Genomic DNA, 19,792 nt, shown 5'->3' with positions numbered 1-19,792 from the left:
AGGTCGAGGCTGCAGTGGGCCAAGATCATGCCACTGTACTCCAGCTTGGGCAACCAGAGACCTTGTTTCAAAAATAAAATAAAACAAAACAAACATAAAAAAAGACAAATCAGAAAACTTAATCATTATTACCTAGAAATGGGTCATCTGGGAAGTTGACAGTGGTGTCTTAATTGTGAATGTTTGTATTTAATAAATTCTATAAGGAATGTGGAATTTTAATGTTAATTCTTAATACATTGTTATTTGGGTTAATTTCAGCAGATATTTTTAATAGAAACCATTTAATATAATTGTTTACATACAAATATGTGCATAGATGTAAAGAGATCAATCTTAATATCTATGAGTAAACTGGCCTTCAAAATTTAGGAATACTGAAGTTACTCTAAATTCTCTCTTTCTCACCACCAATGCAATTTCTTCTGTTTTTTTAATACATACCAAGGACAGTGATGATCCATCTTAAGAATACATCTAGAAAACAAACAAGCATAAGAAAATCCGTGCAGAAAAATTCTTCTAACTTCTCATAATTTTCTTTTATTTGACTTAAAATTTTCCCTTTACAACTACATCTTAAGAGAATCAACCCAGAAACTAGGTTAGAGATAATTTCTGATGCTTCCACAAGAATGTTCATAGGTAAAAAGTCATGATTTTTACACTGGGAATTCAGCTGAACATATTCAGCTGCCTTAGACCACATCAAATGATACTATAATATTTAGATCTGGGCTGGGCACGGTGGCTCATGCGTGTAATTCCAGCACTTTGGGAGACAGAGGTGGTAGGATCATTTGAGGTCACAGTGAGACCAGCCTGGCTGACATAGTGAGACCCTGTCCTGAAAAAAACAAAATTCAGATCCGGTGCACAGTACTTGGTACATAAGATAGATCCAGCTAACAAATTAGCTGAAGGAGATAGAATGCAATACAGATGGCCCCTATGTTATTTTAAACATACACAGGTCATAAAAACAAAAGTTTAGAAGGAAATAAGCCAAAATATTAACACCGATGGGCTTGGAGATGGTTATTTTTCCACGTATTCTATAAAATTTTACCCCATGCATAAGCACTACTGTATTTTTGTAATTAAAAAGAAACCAAACCTCAAATTTGCCTCCCTACTAGAATATGTATTCTATATTTATATGTAGACCACGGATCGTCTCAAAAAATGTAACAAAATGAGTAATCTAATACTTAGAAAGTTAAGTAACTGTGTTACTAAAAGTCAAGGATTATCTGGGATTCCAAACTAGTGATCTTTCCTTCAATATATTATCTCCTTACATGTGCACAAAGACTTACATTAAGCACAAGCATAGACAGCATAAAGTCCAAGAAAATTCTATTAACTGGTATAGGAACTGTTATCAAAGATAACTTGTGAGTATATTCCAGCTTTTATCAATATTTTTGTCTGCCCTGTATGCACAGCAAATAATGAGAGAGGATGAAGTGTTCTTGTCAAGTGTAAAGCATATAAAATGTTCCTTCCCCTTGCACTCTCCCATCACTGATTTCCAGTGCTAGATATTAAGCATATGTGTGAGTGACACTTACGAGTCACATGCTGAGCAGTGATGCGCCCGATCAGGTTTAATCAGCTGACATTTTTCACAATATCTGATAGCTACATGAAAGAAGTAAAAGGAAGATGTTGAAGGATGTACAAACTTAACTAATTTGACATTAAAACTTGATCTTCTAAAAAAAATAAACAACTCTGGGTAATTGATAACTAATAATTATAAAGCAATACCAAAATGTATTATACTAGAGAGCTTCTCAAATCAAAATGTCAAGAGATAAAAGAGAACATCAGAATGGAGTTTGCTCAGCAATTTTTAGATGAAAAGTAGATGCAAAGCAAATAAATGACTCATACAAGGTCAAACACCAGGGTGAGTAATATGTTCATTTAAAATGTATGGAACACCTGCTAGGTGCCAGATATTGTTCATGCCTTCAAGGACCTTTCATTTTACAGGAAGCAATGAGGAGTAATAATAAACAAGTTAACAAAATAAACAATGTATTAGACAGTATAGATAGCAGGGAAGGAAACATCGGGGAATTGTAATTTTAGAAAGATCTATGAGAAAAATGAAACTGAAAGAAGGAAGCTAGTGAGTCATGTCCATGAGGGAGAAAGAGGTTTTTTGTTTCTGTTTTTGTTTTTTGTTTTTTTTGGGGGACGGAGTGTCACTCTGTCGCCCAGGCTGGAGTGCAGGTGCACGACCTCAGCTCACTGCAACCTCTACCTCCTGGGTTCATGCAATTCTCCTGCCTCAGCCTCCCGAGTAGCTGGGACAACAGATGTGCACCACCATGCCTAGGTAATTTTTGTATTTTTAGTAGAGAAAGGGTTTCACCATGTTGGTCAGGCTGGTCTTGAACTCCTGACCTCAGGTGATTCACCCACCTCAGCCTCCCAAAGTGCTGGGATTACAGGCATGAGCCACCGTGCCTGGCAGGGAGAATGAGGATTCTAATCAGAGAATGGACCCTGAGGTGTGAGTATGCTTGGCTTGTTCAAGGATTAGTGAAGAAGAGTGATGTTCATTACAGCATTGTTCTTACTAAAACACTAGGAATAACTTGAATTATACATATAGTTAACCATCTTATGGTACAGCCAGTGAAACGCTATGCAGAGTTTAACAAAAGTTTTCCCCACAGAATACATTTATGACTGGGTGCAGTGGCTCACTTGGAAATAACCAATCAGCTTTCTGTTCTTTGTTTCCACTTTCTTCAGCCTTTTCTAAAGCTGGCTTCCCCTGTCCAGCTCATTGGAGCTCCTTTCTATTTTGTAGACTGCATGAGGCCTAGTTCATAAATCATTAATAAAAGGCAATTAGATCTTTCAAACTCAATTTGTTGAAATTTTGGTTTTTGACAACCCTAACATGGAAAAATACAAGGACATTACATGGGAAAAAAAGCAATTTAGGGCTGGGCGTGCTGGCTCACGCCTGTAATCCCAGCACTCTGGGAGGCTGAGGCGGGCGGATCATGAGGTCAGGAGATCGAGACCATCCTGGCTAACACGGTGAAACCCCGTCTCTACTAAAAAAATACAAAAAATTAGCTGGGCGTGGTGGTGGGCGCTTGTAGTCCCAGCTACTCAGGAGGCTGAGGCAGGAGAATGGCATGAACCCAGGAGGCAGAGCTTGCAGTGAGCTGAGATCGTGCCACTGCACAGAGTAAGATTCCATCTCAAAAAAAAAAAAAGCAATCATACAATAGTTTGTATATACAGAATAGAGTTCCCATCTCCGAAGGGAAAAGCATATTTTCTTTTTATAACTATATACCCTATCCCAATAAAATGCATACATATTTCAGATGTCAATTAATACATATAACAGGGAGACAGAGTATATTTTGAAGCAATGTTAGAAGCTATAGCTCATAGAAAGCTCTATCCAGGTAACCAAATTTGTATTAGTTAATATTTAGCTATTTGATTGTCACTTGTATATAATTCTACAATACTCTGTTATATATAAAACATTTCTGCTAGGATACACAAGAAAAGGTGGTAGCCTCTGATGAGTGGTGTCACGGGTGAGGTGTGTAGACTCAATCTTTTTTGGTGCCCCTAAAAATTTGTTTTTTAAATAATGGGCATGTATTACTTCTATAATGTAAATAAGAATTTCTCTAGAACAAAGGGAATTTACACAAATATCTACTTATTAAATAAATATTATTTTTTAACAAAAATCATTTTCATTTATTTAAGCCTTTACAATAAAATACTCGTTTAATATGATACAGAGGCAATAAAATACATAATTTAATTGACTTTTCAAATTCATTTAAAAATAGAGAGCTATCATTTTAGAAAACTCAGCTATTTTTTTTCCCTCTAGCACATTAGGGAAAAAGACACAAGTCACAAGATAATCCCACATCACATAAGAAAGCCAAGTTCTGTCTCACTCACCTGTCTTGATCAACAGGGAGGAAAAACCTGTTTGCTGCAGCTACTGGCATCTGGGCCCTTGATTTTGGGTGTGTTGAAATTACAATATGAGTTCTCAGGGTGCCTTCAGTGTACCTGTTTTCTGATTGACGAGAAATGTGTAGGAGGTACTTAGCCGCTAGACTGAAAATCTTCCTTTTCCACTACTGGAAGCATATTCTTTGACACTCTCTAAGAAGGAAATCTGTACCTCCTCTCCTCCACTATCGCTTAAAATTATTTAGTCCATTTTAGTATTTGTCTAATGATGGAAAAATATGGAGACCTATTCAACTGTAAAGGAAAACCTTACATAAAAAGATAAATGCTACAAATTTTAAAAGCAGAATCCCTCATCACTCTATTGGAAGAGCTAAGTTAAGTCCCTGTTTCCATAATGCTTGGGTGCACCAGCAGGATCTGAACTCAGAACATACAAATACAAAAAGCCCTTTCAGCCAAAACATTTGAAACGGACTCTGTGAGGCAGTGAAAACATCCAATGTAAAATGGAACAAAAGCACTAAGGACTGAGTGGTTAAGATTGTGTATTCTGATTGCTGCAGAATGAGGGAAAGGAAATTAAATTAGATCTTAACTGAAAGCCCAACACTTGACCAGTTATTTCCCCCTGGCAGCCATAAACCCCTGCTGCCATGTATCAAATACTCCTGGTTTCCCTTGGCTACACCTTACAGCATCTAAGCAACTTGCCTGGCTGGTGGGTCCCTTCTGACTTTTGGGCCCTGGGACATGTTCTCTTTCTCAAATACTGTTTAATACTCATTTCCCGATCACTCCTGGACTTGATTCTTCTTATACTACTTATTCCTGCACATCTAATTGACTCTAGTTAAGCATTTCAACTGGGTTTCTGTTATTTGTGCTTTTCTATGTGTTTTTTTTTTATTATTATTATACTTTATGTTCTAAAATAGATGTGTAGAACATGCAGGTTTGTTACATAGGTATACACGTGCCATGGTGGTTTGCTGCACCTATCAACCTGTCATCTACAATAGGTATTTCTCCTAATGCTATCCCTCCCTTTCCCCTCCACCTGCCGACAGCCGCAGTGTGTGATGTTCCCCTCCCTGTGTCCATATGATCTCATTGTTCAACTCCCACTTATGAGTGAGAACATGCAGTGTTTGGTTTTCTGCTCCTGTGTTAGTTTGCTGAAAATGATGAGTTCCAGCTTCATCCATGTCCCTGCAAAGGACATGAACTCATTCTTTTTTACAGCTGCATAGTATTCCATGGTGTATATGTGCCACATTTTCTTTATCCAGTCTATCACTGATGGGCATTTGGGTTGGTTCCAAGTCTTCGCTATTGTGAACAGTGCTGCAATAAACATACATGTGCATGTGTCTTTACAGAATGATTTATAATCCTTTGGGTATATACCCAGTAATGGGATTGCTGGGTCAAATGATATTTCTGGTTCTAGATCCTTGAGGAATTGCTGCATTGTCTTCCACAATCGAGCTAATTTACACTCCCACAAACAGTGTAAAAGTGTTTCTATTTCTCTCTCACCCAGGCTGAGTGCAGTGGCACAATCTCGGCTCACTGCAACCTCCGTCTCCCGGGTTCAAGCGATTCTCCTGCCTCAGCCTCTTGAGTAGCTGGGATTACAGGTGCCCGCCACCAGGTCTGGCTAATTTTTTTTTGAATTTTTTTTTAGTAGAGACGGGGTTTCATCACGTTGGTCGGGCTGGTCTCGAACTCCTGACCTCATGATCCACCTGTCTTGGCCTCCCAAAGTGCTGGGATTATAGGTGTGAGCCACCACACTCGGTTTCTTTCCTTTTTAATGATCGCCATTCTAACTGGCGTGAGATGGTATCTCATGGCGGTTTTGATTTGCATTTCTCTAATGACCAGTGATAATGAGCTTTTTAAAATATGTTTGTTGGTCACATAAATGTCTTCTTTTGAAAAGTGTCTGTTCATACCCTTCGCCCACATTTTGATGAGGTTGTTTTTTTCTTGGAAGTGTGAGTTCCTTGTAGATTCTGGAGATCAGCCCTTTGTCAGATGGATAGATTGCAAAAATTTTCTCCCATTCTGTAGGTTGCCTGTTCACTCTAATGATAGTTTCTTTTGCTGTGCAGAAGCTCCTTAATTAGATGCCAATTGTCAATTTTGGCTTTTGCTGCAATTGCTTTTGGTGTTTTAGTCATTAAGTCTTTGCACATGCATATATCCTGAATGGTGTTTCCTAGATTTTCTCCTAGGGTTTTTATGGTTTTAGGTCTTATATTTAAATCTTTAATCCATCTTGAGTTAATTTTTGTATAAGGTGTAAGGAAGGGATCCAGTTTCAGTTTTCTGCATGTGGCTAGCCAGTTTTCCCCACACAATTTATTAAATAGGGAATCCTTTCCCCATTGTTTGTTTTTGTCAGGTTTGTCAAAGATCAGATGGTTGTAGATGTGTGGTGTTATTTCTGAGGCCTCTGTTCTGTTCCATTGGTCTATATATCTGTTTTGGCACCAGTACCATGCTGTTTTGGTTACTGCAGCCTTGTAGTATAGTTTGAAGTCAGGTAATGTGATGCCTCTATCTTTGTTCTTTTTGCTTAGGATTGTCTTGGCTATACAGGCTCTTTTTTTGGTTCCATATGAAATTTAAAGTAGTTTTTTCTAATTCTGTGAAGAAAGTCAATGGTAGCTTGATGGGAATAGCATTGAATCTATAAATTACTTTGGGCAGTATGGCCATTTTCACGATATTGATTCTTCCTATCCATGAGCATGGAATGTTCTTCCATTTGTTTGTGTCCTCTTTTATTTCCTTGAGCAGTGGTTTGTAGTTCTCCTTGAAGAGCTCCTTCACATCCCTTGTAAGGTGTATTCCTAGGTATTTTATTATCTTTGTAGCAATTGTGAATGGGAGTTCACTCATGATTTGGCTGTTTGTCAGTTATTGGCGTATAGGAATGCTTGTGATTTTTGCGCACTGGTTTTGTATCCTGAGACTTTGCTGAAGTTGCTTATCAGCTTAAGGAGTTTTGGGGCTGGGACAATGGGGTTTTCTAAATATACAATCATGTCATCTGCACAGATAATTTGACTTCCTCTCTTCCTATTTGAATACCCTTTATTTATCTTGCCTTATTGCCTTAGCCAGAACTTCCAATACTATGTTGAATAGGAGTGGTAAGAGAGGGCATCCTTGTCTTGTGCCAGTTTTCAAAGGGAATGCTTCCAGCTTTTGCCCATTCAGTATGATATTGGCTGTGGGTTTGTCATAAATAGGTCTTATTATTTTGAGATGCATTCCATCAATACCTAGTTTATTGAGTGTTTTTAGCATGAAGGGGTGCTGAATTTTATTGAAGGCCTTTTCTGCATCTATTCAGATAATTATGTGGTTTTTGTCATTGTTTCGATGTGATGGATTACATTTATTGATTTGTGTATGTTGAACCAGCCTTGAATCCCAGGGATGAAGCCAACTTGATCACAGTGGATAAGCTTTTTAATGTGCTGCTGGATTCAGTTTGCCAGTATTTTATTGAGGATTTTCACATTGAGGGATATTGGCCTGAAATTTTCTTTTTTTGTCACGTCTCTGCCAGGTTTTGGTATAAGGATGATGCTGGCCTCATAAAATGAGTTAGGGAGGAGTCCCCCTTTTTCTATTGTTTAGAATAGTTTTAGAAGGAATGGTACCAGCTCCTCTTTGTACCTCTGGTAGAATATGGCTGTGAATCCATCTGGTCCTTGGCTTTTTTTGGTTGGTAGGCTATTAACTACTGCCTCAATTTCAGAACTTGTTATTGGTCAATTCAGGGATTCGACTTCTTCCTGGTTTAGTTTTGGGAGGGTGTATGTGTCCAGGAATTTATCCATTTCTTCTAGATTTTCTAGTTTATTTGTGTAGAGGTGTTTATGGTATTCTCTGATGGTAGTTTGTATTTCTGTAGGATCAGTGGTGATATCCCCTTTATCATTTTTTTATTGTCTCTATTCGATTCTTCTCTCTTTTATTCTTTATTAGTCTGGCTAGTGGTCTAACTATTTTGTTAATCTTTTTTAAAAGAGTCCCATATTTCTTGGAGGCTTTGTTCGTTCCTTTTCATTCTTTTTTCTCTAATCTTGTCTTCATGCTTTATTTCATTAAGTTGATCTTCAATCACTGATATCCTTTCTTCTGCTTGATCGATTCAGCTATTGATACTTGTGTATGCTTCACAAAGTTCTCGTGCTGTGTTTTTCAGCTCCATCAAGTCAAAGGTTCTTCTTTAACCTGGTTATTCTAGTTAGCAGTTCCTGTATCTTTATATCAAGGCTCTTAGCTTCCTTGCATTTGGTTAGAACATGCTCCTTTAGCTCAGGGGAGTTTATTATCCACCTTCTGAAGCCTACTTCTGTCAATCTGTCAAACTCATTCTCGGTCCAGTTTTGTTCCCTTGCTGGCGAGGAGTGGTGACCCTTTGGAGGAGGAGAGGTATTCTGGTTTTGGAATTTTCAGCCTTTTTGTGCTGGTTTTTCCTCATCTTCGTGGATTTATCTACCTTTGGTCTTTCATGTTGGTGACCTTCAGATGGGGTTTTTTTGTGGTCATCCTTTTTGTTGATGTTGATGCTACTGCTTTCTGTTTATTAGTCTTCCTTCTAACAGTCAGACCCCTCTTCTGCAGGTCTCTTGGAATTTGCTGGAAGTCCACTCCAGACCGTTTGCCTGCGTATCACCAGCGGAGGCTGCAGAGCAGCAAAGATTGCTGCCTGCTCCTTCCTCTGGAAGCTTCCTCCCAGAGGGGCACCTGCCAGATGTCAGCTGCAGCTCTCCTGTATGAGGTGTCTCCCAGTCAGGAGGCATGGGGGTCAGGGACCCACTTGAGGCAGTCTGTCCCTTAGCAGAGCTCGAGTGCTGTGCTGGGTGATCAGCTGCTCTCTTCAGAGCCGGCAGACAGGAACGTTTAAGTCTGCTGAAGCTGTGCCTACAGCTGCCTCTTCCCCCAGGTGCTGTGTCCCAGGGAGATGGGAGTTTTATCTATAAGCCCCTGACTGGGGCTGCTGCCTTTCTTTCAGAGATGCCCTGCCCAGAGAGGATGAATCAAGAGAGGCAGTCTGGCTACAGTGCCTTTGCAGAACTGTGGTGGGCTCTGCCCAGTTGGAACTTCCTGGCGGCTTTGTTTACACTGTGAGGGGAAAATCCACCTACTCAAGCCTCAGTAATGGCAGAAGCCCCTCCCCCCCACCAAGCTCCAGCGTCCCAGGTCAACTTCAGACTGCTGTGCTGGCAGCGAGAATTTCAAGCCAGTGGATCTTAGCTTGTTGAGGTCTGTGGAGGTGGGATCTGCTGAACAAGACCACTCAGCTCGCTAGCTTCAGCCCCCTTTCCAGGAGAAGGAACGGTTCTGTCTTGCTGGCGTGCCAGGTGCCACTGGGATACGAAAAAAAACTCCTGCAGCTAGCTCATGTCTGCCCAAATGGCCACCCAGTTTTGTGCTTGAAACCCAGGGCCCTGGTGGTGTAGGCACCCGAGGGAATCTCCTGGTCTGTGGGTTGTGAAGACCATGGGAAAAGCATAGCATCTGGGCCGAATAGCACCGTCCCTCATGGCACAGTCCCTCATGGCTTCCCTTGGCTAGGGGAGGGAGTTCCCCGACCCCTTGCACTTCCCGGGTGAGGCAACGCCCTACCCTGCTTCTGCTCGCCCTCTGTGGGCTTCACCCACTGTCTAACCAGTCCCACGGAGATGAAGCGGGTACCTCAGTTGGAAATGCAGAAGTCACTGCCTTCTGCGTTGGTCTCACTGGGAGCTGCAGACTGGAGCTGTTCCTATTTGGCCATCTTGCCCCAATTGACCGAGTATGTTATATTTTATTGAGGGCCTTCTGTAACACCTTGCCTGGGTTAGGCACTAGGGAGGTAAAACCATATAATGTAGAAAAAGTAGAGCTATAAAGGACCTTAGAGATTTCCTAGTTCAATCTCTCCATTTTACAGATCAAAGACACCCCAAAGATTAGAGAGTCATCAGTTAAAGGTTGAATGGCTAAGCAAATGGTAACATCAGGAACGAGTATCTTTTCTCTCTTTCCCCTACCCTTCTCCACTCAACATTCTGACATTGCAAAGGCTGTGAAATTACCTAGGCTCTGAGATGGGATTAAACCAAACAGACCTTGTAGGAAAGGGAGGCTTGATGACTGAGCAGATTGAACTCAGAAGTAGCAATCAAAGGAAATCTGAGTTTCTAGGGTGGCTAGAAGAATGATGGTGCCAAGGATAGAAATAGAGCTGAGTTTGGGTGAGGGTAGTGTTTTTCACTGACAAATATTTACAGAGTTTCTACCATGTGACAAATACTGCTAGATGCAGGAAATATAAAAGTGAATGAGGCAGACTTTTGGCCCCTCCCCCAAGATATTAGGTTTTAAGTGATGAATCCAGTATTGTAGGAGCTTGAAGCTTTGGATAATAGGCCATTCAAGTACAGCCATCCTTTGGAAGCTGCAAACACACAAGTGGAGCTCTAGTGAGAGCTACAAATGCTGAATTGAAGGGCACATGCCAAGGTGAATGATGAAGGCTTGATAGTGGCAACTGGATGCTCTAGGCAGAGGTCTGCAGCTCCCTCCTCGGAAACAACAGGAAGGGCGCTGTATCCCAGGGTGCAGCTAGATCGCAGACCACTCTGTAGACATGCAATCCTTGTATGCAGCTGCAAATCTACCCCTGGGCCTGGCACACAAGAAGGGGTTTGGAATGCAGGTGAGTGCTAGCATATTAATATCCTTGAATCTGTTGTTATTTCTATAAAGAAGGTAACTCATTACTGAAAACTATTAAAGAAAACAAATTATGCAGCACAATAAGCAAATGATCACAATATTGTGGTACTAGAATTCCAAGGCTAAAAGTAACAGTTGAAAGGACAGTACAGAAAAAATGAGGCCGGGCACGGTGGCTCAAGCCTGTAATCCCAGCACTTTGGGAGGCCGAGGCGGGCGGATGACGAGGTCAGGAGATCAAGACCATCCTGGCTAACACGGTGAAACCCATCTCTACTAAAAATACAAAAAATTAGCCGGGCGTGTTGGTGGGTGCCTGTAGTCCCAGCTACTCGGGAGGCAGAGCTCGCAGTGAGCCGAGATTGCGCCACTGCACTCCAGCCTGGGGGACAGAGAAAGACTCCGGGGTAAGGCACCATTGTGAAGTTAAGACATAAGAGAAAACAACAAATGTGGGATGAAGAAGAACAATCATACAAGTATACTAAAACAGAAGTATAAAACTACAGAAAAATACAAAGAGGAAAGCATTTCAAGAAGACAGAATGACAAAATGCCACTGATCCTGGTAGGGAGAATGAAAGCCCGTTGCCTGGAATTCACTAGAAGGAAGTGAGGGCCTGGACACAGACCACCTAGAAGACCTATAATCAAGGGAAAATGAAATAAAATAATAGGCCAGGCACGGTGGCTCACACCTATAATCCCAGCACTTTGGGACGCCAAAGTGGGCAGATCACTTGAGGCTAGGAATTTGAGACCAGCCTGGCCAACATGGTGAAACCCCATCTCTACTAAAAATACAAAAATTAGCTGGGTTTGGTGGCGTGTGCCTGCAATCCCAGCTACTCAGGAGGCTGAGGCAGGAGATCGCTTGAACTCTGGGGGTGGAAGTTGCAGTGAGCTGAGACTGCACCATTGCACTCAAGCCTGGGCAACAGAGCGAGACTCCATTTCAAAAAAATAAAAAATTACTGGAAATGTATTATATGCAAAGAGCTATACTAAGTACTTTACATATATTGTCTCTTTTAATACTTCCACTAACCCAGCCATGAAAATATTATTATCCTTACCTTAAAATGAGGAAGTTAGTGCTTAGAAAGTTTAAGTGACTTGCACTGTATTAGCAAGGGAAAAGCTAGGGTTTGATCTGTAATCCATGTTTTCAATCCATACTATATTAGTTATGCAAAAAGGACAGTCAGTCAAATATCCCCTCCTAAAATCTTGTAGACACTTTAAATTTTCTTGAGTCACAATTTGTACATAGCTGCACAAAGGTAATTTCCCACTGGAGTTTAGAAACTTAGTGGGTTGAAGAGGCAGAGCACCTGGACTTAAAATCCTGTTGTTTTTTATACTGGCTGTATGACTTTGAACAAGTTACTTAGCCTCACTGTGTCTTAGTTTCCTCATCTGTAAAATGGAAACTATAGTCTACACTTCATAAGGTTGTTGTGAGGTCTAAATGAGTTTGTACATGTAAACAGAATAACTGTTAAGCTGCAATCATTACCTGGTGTTTAAACCAATTAATGAAGTATATAATACATAATTTAAAACAATTTCCTAAACAAAAACAAAAAATTTTTTTAAATAAAAGAAAACAATTCCCTATATTTAAACGACCAGCCACTCATAGACTCCTCCCTGTCATAAGATTACAACCTAGGAAGAGGAAGCTGCTGTTACAGTCATGGATCTCAGTGGAGGCATTAGTACAGAGGAAACACCAAGGGCTTTGGAACTAGACAAACCTGAGTTCACAGTCTGACTCTCAGAGTATTAGCCTTATACATCTGAACAAGTTTCTTCCTATTTGTGTCTTTTACTGTTCCCCATTCTTAGCACACTTTTAGATTTTTTTTTAATTACTCAGTGATGACACATAATACTCAAATTCAGACTTCCAAATGACAGTTTACTAAGAATAATAATTAAAATTTTTAGCCATGAATGTTGAGTTGGGGGAAAAAAACAAGTACGGAAGAGATTCATATTAAAGTGGGCCCCTTAAACAATTTATATTGATTATTATTTTTATATATTATTTTTATATATTTATCTATTTCTGCATCTGAAATACCACAGTAAGGAAACAGGAAAGTCTTGTTGCTACAGATATTATTTATGGCAATCATAGTATCCATTTAATAGTCAAACCATGCAAATATATCCTGGCAGGAATAAGCATATTTTAAAAATCATTTGAAAAGGAAAACTTATTTTTTTTCTTACTTTTTGAAGCTGATGTGGTATAGATAGGTAAAGCTCTTGCTGCTCTTCTCAAAATTTCTTGTTGTCTTTCTTGGCTGAATTCTTTCTCATAACGTTCCTTTTCAGAATTGGACAAGTAGAACTATAAAAGGAAAGAGGACTATTAAATTTTTTAAATCCCATGATGTTAATTATCATGCTCAGAAAAAGTTTTATCTAGAACAGAAAAAGAAAACCAAAAACTATTTTATGAAGACAAAACTTGTCTTCAAACTTAACTGTTAAGCAGATAAATCAAGTACATTTTAACAAAAACTACATACCTTTGGCATATTAAAAAATATTTGCCCTCCACACCAGATGGCAAAGAACATGAACTAAATATTTTTCCATCTTTGTTTTTCACAAATAAAATTAAATTTCTACACAAGAAAGGCTTAATATATAGTCTCCATTAGTAAAAATTTTAGTTGTTTAAAAGTTACTGTCGAGATTTTTAATTTTTGGGAGAATGTCCAAAGATTTACTTGCTTTGGGTGAAAGGCTAAATCACAGTCATGGGGTCCCGCAAATTTCTAGCCAAATGTCTCAAGAAGGCCAACGAGTCATTTTTTTTTTTTTTTTTTAACCATTTTTAGCTTTTAAAAAGCTAACCAAGAGGACTTACTTTCACCAGAATTATGAAAGATTGTCAAGGCAAGCATAGTTGCCTTTTCAAGGACAGAGTCTTTTATAGAGCTGTTTCTTTTTTTTTTTTTGAGACGGAGTCTCGCTCTGTCACCCAGGCTGGAGTGCAGTGGCGTAATTTCGGCTCACTGCAAGCTCCGCCTCCTGGGTTCACGCCATTCTCCTGCCTCAGTCTCCCGAGTAGCTGGGACTACAGGCGCCCATCACTATGTCCAGCTAATTTTTTTTTTTTTTTGTATTTTTAGTAGAGACGAGGTTTCACCGTGTTAGCCAGGATGGTCTCGATCTCCTGACCTCGTGATCCGCCCGCCTCAGCCACTCAAAGTGCTGGGATTATAGGCGTAAGCCACCGCGCCCGGCCTAGAGCCGTTTCTTGTTTTCACTTCTTAGTGTTTGTTCCCATGTGTGGCCAGCCTCTGGTTCATTTCTCTTAATAGCATTTTCCCTTCAGAGTACTTGTTTATGTTTAATTGTTCTTTTCATATGTCATCCGAACATCTCAAGGATTCTAGGTTTTATACCTCAATTTCATCTACCAGGAAATACAGGTTTCTATCAGTCTTTATTTCATAGATTAAAAAAAAAACTAAGAATGGCTTGAGACTTGTTCTTCATTGTGTTTTATATTTTAATAATACAATTCCTCAATATTTATTTACTTGTAGGGTTCTGCTTAAAAAGCCCTAAGGAATCCTGACTTTTCATGTTTAAGGAGTATTTGGTCTAGTTGCTAACTCAAATACCAAAATGTCTCCTCCTCTTGCTGCGCCATCATTGCTAACGGTATTAGCTTAACAACACGGTATTCTGCTATAAACAAGGCAATAGCTTGGCATAGTAGAGAGCTCTGAGTTGAGGAAATTATGATTCTAAGAGACTTAGGCAATTTTCTAAGATTGCAGAACTACTGGCAGAGCCAAGAGTAAAATACAGGTCTTCTGTGTTCTACTCTGGTACATTTTCCTCAATATTACAATGTAAAATAAATGTTTTTGCTTTTTATAGATTGTTACTCTAACCTGACTAAAACACCATACTTTAGGAGACAGAAGAGTCTATTTAGATTACCTAGCTCAGCTTCCACAATCAAATTGTGATGGGACAAGAAACCCCTAAATTACTTATGGGGGACAAGAAGCAACATGGACAGATGAACAGGACAGTAAGAGGTCAGGAAAGACTCACATAATCTTAAAGATGAAAAAGTCTTAAAGACAATGGAGGTCCCTTATCTAATCTTCCATCACAAGTAGGGGTCTTCAGACATTTCTGACAGATTGGGCCCCTCTTGAATGCTTTCAGAGAAATATTTTTCTATTTTGCAAGATGGCATGTTCTCTTTTAAGATAATTTTAACTTGTTAGAAAATTCTTTCCTGACATGATGTGTCTCTTACATATTCATAGTAGAGTATAAAAATCACATGGTAACATGTTAAATACATTTGAATAGAAGATGTTCTGATCAAATTTTACAGATTCCTTACAAAACTTCAACAGATTTCCCTGGGCTGTCCTATTCCTAGTCTGCAGTAGTGTCCCAGGCCTCAAGCCTCTCTACTGCTACTCAACATCATTACTTTTCCTTAAGAATGAAGGTTATGGACCGGGCGCAGTGGCTCATGCTTATAATCCCAGCACTTTGGGAGGCCGAAGCAGGTGGATCACGAGGTCAGGAATTCAAGACCAGCCTGGCCAACATGGTGAAACCCCATCTCTACTAAAAAAATACAAAAATTAGCTGGGTGTGGTGGCACACTTCTGTAGTCCCAGTTACTCAGGAGGCTGAGGCAGGAGAATTGCTTGAACCCGGGAGGTGGAGGTTGCAGTGAGCCGAGGTCACACCACTACACTCCAGCCTGGTGACAGAGTGAGACTCCGTCTCAAAAAAAAAAAAAGAATGAACGTTATAAAATTATGAAAAGATTAAACCAAATGAAAATTTCAAGAGGCATCAGAATTTTAGATGAGGAATGGAACAAAACAAAAATTCAAACAGATTGTAATTTTGAATTAGTACTACAAGTTTGTCTTTTTATTCAAAACTAGTGAACAGAATTCAAACTATAAAATGCTATTATTGTCTTAAATTCAGTGTTCAGACAGTTCTATTTAAATATATATTAAATGCCAATTAAGAGTGAGGTGTTGTCCTAGATATCAGAGATCCAAAGATGAATAAAAACAACCCTTGCCTTCAAAAAGTATTATTTCTATAGTCTAGTAAGAGAGCCATATAAAGAAAGAATTACAAAATACGAATCAGCATAAAGTACAACATTAATAATATATTACAAGGTATGATAAAAGCTCCCTTGGGAGGTGGTGGGAGATATCAATGAAAGTTTCTTGAAGGCAGTGTACCTAAGTTTTGAAAGATAAACAGGAATCTTTCAGGAAGACAGAGAAGAAAAGAAAATCTTGGCAAAGGGAACAGCATACAGAAAGCACAAGGATGTGAAAATAGTACAGTATATTCAGCTCAATACACTGCTTGAGTATAGAGTTCCATGAAGAAGCAATGAAGATTAAATTAGTAAGATTTCGTTCATGAAGGGATTTGGTGTACCATGCAAATGAACATGAGCTTTATCTTACAGCTAACTGGCAAACTCTGTAGGATTATAGTCAGGGAAGGGATGGGACCATATTTTCTTTTTAGAAAAGATGACACTTAGTGAAGGGAGATGCCTATCAGCTATTCACATGCTGCCTTTTCCTCACCATTTCTTCATTTAAGTCTTTATCAATCTGCCTGTTATATACGAGGTCTGATTCTAAGTACTGGGGTACAGGAATAAACAACAAAGATTTTTCCTTGAAAAAGCTTAGTGGAAGAGATACTTATAAAGGTCTCAGCTTAAATGCCACTTCCTCGGAGATTTATTTGACTATACTATCTAAAGTAGCTCTTTCTTCCAGAAAGTAGCTTTTACTTTGTTATATTCTATCATATTACCGTGTTATTTTTCTAAATTTATCACAATTTATAATTATTTTATTTGTTTACTATCTGTCTCTACCTTTAAGCCTAGCACAGTCTGATATCCGGTGGGTGGTCAAGAAGTACTTGACTGAAACAATGAAAAAAGAAAAGACACCCCACCTGTATTTATAACTAAACTTCCTTAAAGATTTATAGTTTTTGCTTTTTATTACTATTATTATTATTTTTGAGACAGAGTTTCGCTCTCGTTGCCCAGGCTGGAATGCAACGGCGAAATCTTGGCTTACTGCATCCTCTGCCTCCCAGGTTCAAGCAATTCTCCTGCCTCAGCCTCCTAAGCAGCTGGGATTACAGGAGCACGCCACCACGCCCGGCTAATTTTGTATTTTTAGTAGAGATGGGGTTTCACCACCATGTTGGTCAGGCTGGTCTCGAACTCCTGACCTCAGGTGATCCACCTGCCTCGGCCTCCCAAAGTGCTAGGATTATAGGCGTGAACCACCACGTCTGGCCCTAGCTTTTGCTTCTCAACCCAATCAATTCCCCTAGACCTAGATCTCCAAGCATTGTTCTAACCTCTGAGCTGACCGAATCCTCCTAATAAAAGCTGTGAGTATGGTGTTATATTAGCACCAACCTCTGAGCTGACAGAATCCTCCTTTAACAAAGCTGTGAGCTTGGTATTACATTAGCACCAAACTCACAGCTTTGTAATTGCTTATACAGGCCTACCTCAGTCAGCACACTGTAAGCTCAGTGACAAAGAGAATCTTAAATTCCTGTTCTTGGTTGTCCCTAGAGCTTAGCTTAGCTGGCCCATGAAGATTTAATAATTAATTCATTTAAGAGTTACTGAAAATCCACTATGTGCCAGATAGTGTGGGAAGGGATATAGTGAAGAATGCAACGTAAATATCCCTGCCCTCACAAAATTTAAAATTTAATAATGTGATGCATATTAGTAAACAGGCAATTACAATACCAGATGATAAGTTCTCTGACAGGGCAAATGGAGCATGCCACAGCAAGGTCACTGGATACAGGCTTGGGCAGTCAGATGACCTTATAGGAGTAGAGGAGAATGAAGGAGAAGTTGATGTAAAAGCTTAAGCTCTGGGCTGAATGGTAACTGGATGCAATATGCTAGAACCACCACCAAAAAAAACCACAACATTTTGATGGTACTTATTAGGTGCTAAGCATTCTTCTTAGCCCTTTATATAGACTATTAACTCCATATATTATCTATTATTAATTATATAGATTGCTAATTTGCTCAATTCTTATAGCTATCCTATGAGGTGGGTACTAATATCACCCTCACTTTACAGAGGAAAGATCAACTAAGGAAAGTCTCCAAAGTCACACAGCTAACACAGCTAGTAGGCTGCAGAAGTATGAGCTGAACCTGAGCAGTTTTAGTCCAGAGTGGTACTGTTGTTGTTGTCTGAGACAGGGTCTCACTCTGCTGCCTGGGCTGAAGTGCAGTGGCATGACCACGGCTCACTGCAGGCTCAACCTCCCTGGGCTCAGTGATCCTCCCACCTCAGCCTCCCGAGTAGCTGGGACTACAGATGCATGCCACCATGCCCAGCTAAATTTTTTTATTCTTTGTAGAGATGGGGTTTTCTACATTGCCAAGGCTGATGTCAAAGTCCTGGGCTAAAGTGATCTGCCTGCCTGCCTTGGCCTTCCAAAGTGCTGGATTACAGGCATAAGCCACCACGCCTGGCCTGCATTCTTAACCTCTACATTATACTGCTTCTCAAAAGTACTACCAATTATTTTTCTTATTCTATTTCTTATTTCCTGAAATGAGAATTATTTACTTTTTACACATGCTATGTTTTCAATAGTCATCACTACTAGTAATTGATTAAATAAAATTAAGTCCTTTTCAATTTCAAGATTAAGAAATGGATAGTTTGTAACATAACTTTAAGGGTTGACTAATTAGTAACAAATGCCTGATGAATATATTTGAAGCAACACTAAAGTTTGACTTATGGTTTACTTTACCTTTTAAAACAAAAGCATTTAATAGAAAAAGCAGGCAAAAGGCTGTATGGCATTACTCACTAATGTTAAATGTATATATACTAGTTCTACTCCTAGGCATCTACCCAAAAGAACTACATATATATTATCCAAGAGACATGCACTAGAATGTTTACGGCAACCCTATTTGTAACAGCTCTAAGCTGGAGGCTACCCACATGCTCATCAACAGTAGACCGAGTAAATAAATTGTGTTACATACTACAACTGAATACTAAACAATAATGAGAATTAATGATCTGCAACTATATGTAACACAGGTGAATCTTACAAATAGAATGTTAATGAAAGAAGCCACACACACACATATGACTATGACTATACACATACACACACTACTATAAAACTCCATTTATATTTAATACAAAAAACAGGCAAAACTAATCTATGCTGTTAGAAGGCAAGAGAGCGGCTTCGTATTAAGTGGATGACTGAAAGGAAGCATCGGGGGTTGATGGGGTTCTGATAATGTTCTGTTTCTTGAATTGGGTGGTAGTTACATAGGTGTGTACACATATGCATACTTTTTGGATATATGTTCTTCACTGCAAAGTTAAATAAAAGTTGACACTATTTTTAAACATATGGTCTATAATTTTTAATGATTTTGATAAATTTAACACAAAGGGAAACGATTACATTATCATCATCATCTAATATTTGAGTCCTAACAACGTGGCAGGTACACCACTATTTTAAAAGCTTAGGCTGGGTGTGATGGCTCAAGCCTGTAATCCCAGCACTTTGGGAGGCTGAGGCAGGTGGATAACCCAAGGCCAGGAGTTCAAGACCAGCCTGACCAACATGGGGAAATCCCGTCTCTACTAAAAATACAAAAATTAGCCGGGCATGGTGGTGCGTGCCTGTAATCCCAGCTACTCAGGAGGCTGAGGCAGGAGAATCGCTTGAACCTGGGAGGCGGAGGTTGCAGTGAGCCAAGATCGCGCCATTGTACTCCAGCCTGGGTAACAAGAGCGAAAACTCCATCTCAATAAATAAATAAATAAATACATGCATGTTTTAACTGAATAAATCTCACAATCTTTACAAACATCCTGATGAGACAGGCACAATTGTTAGTTCCATTTTTTGGTAAGAAAATTGCAGCTTGGAGAGATTAAATTGTTAGAGCAAAAGATCAAAC

General features: G+C 39.5%; 1 protein-coding gene across 9 annotated transcripts in view; it reads right to left on the bottom strand.

Moving 5' to 3' along the window:
• ZDHHC20 (zinc finger DHHC-type containing 20) overlaps nt 1-19,792 on the bottom strand; it is an 83,818-nt gene that overhangs the window by 27,959 nt on the left and 36,067 nt on the right. For all 9 annotated transcript variants that reach the window (XR_004030135.1, XR_001115741.2, XM_030813251.1 and 6 more), the window contains exons 4-6: nt 12,979-13,099; nt 1,575-1,644; nt 445-477 (exon numbers count right to left, since the gene is read on the bottom strand). Coding sequence is in view for 7 of the 9 variants with exons in the window: in XM_030813251.1 (XP_030669111.1) it covers nt 445-477; nt 1,575-1,644; nt 12,979-13,099 (224 nt within the window). In the remaining 2 variants the exon portion in view is untranslated. The remainder of the gene's footprint in view (nt 1-444; nt 478-1,574; nt 1,645-12,978; nt 13,100-19,792) is intronic.

The sequence above is a fragment of the Nomascus leucogenys genome, chromosome 5 (assembly GCF_006542625.1).
Source record: "Nomascus leucogenys isolate Asia chromosome 5, Asia_NLE_v1, whole genome shotgun sequence".
In the NCBI taxonomy this organism is placed as follows: Eukaryota; Metazoa; Chordata; class Mammalia; order Primates; family Hylobatidae; genus Nomascus; species Nomascus leucogenys.
Note: the sequence above shows the minus strand (reverse complement) of the source record. Positions and strands in the feature narration are given on the sequence as shown.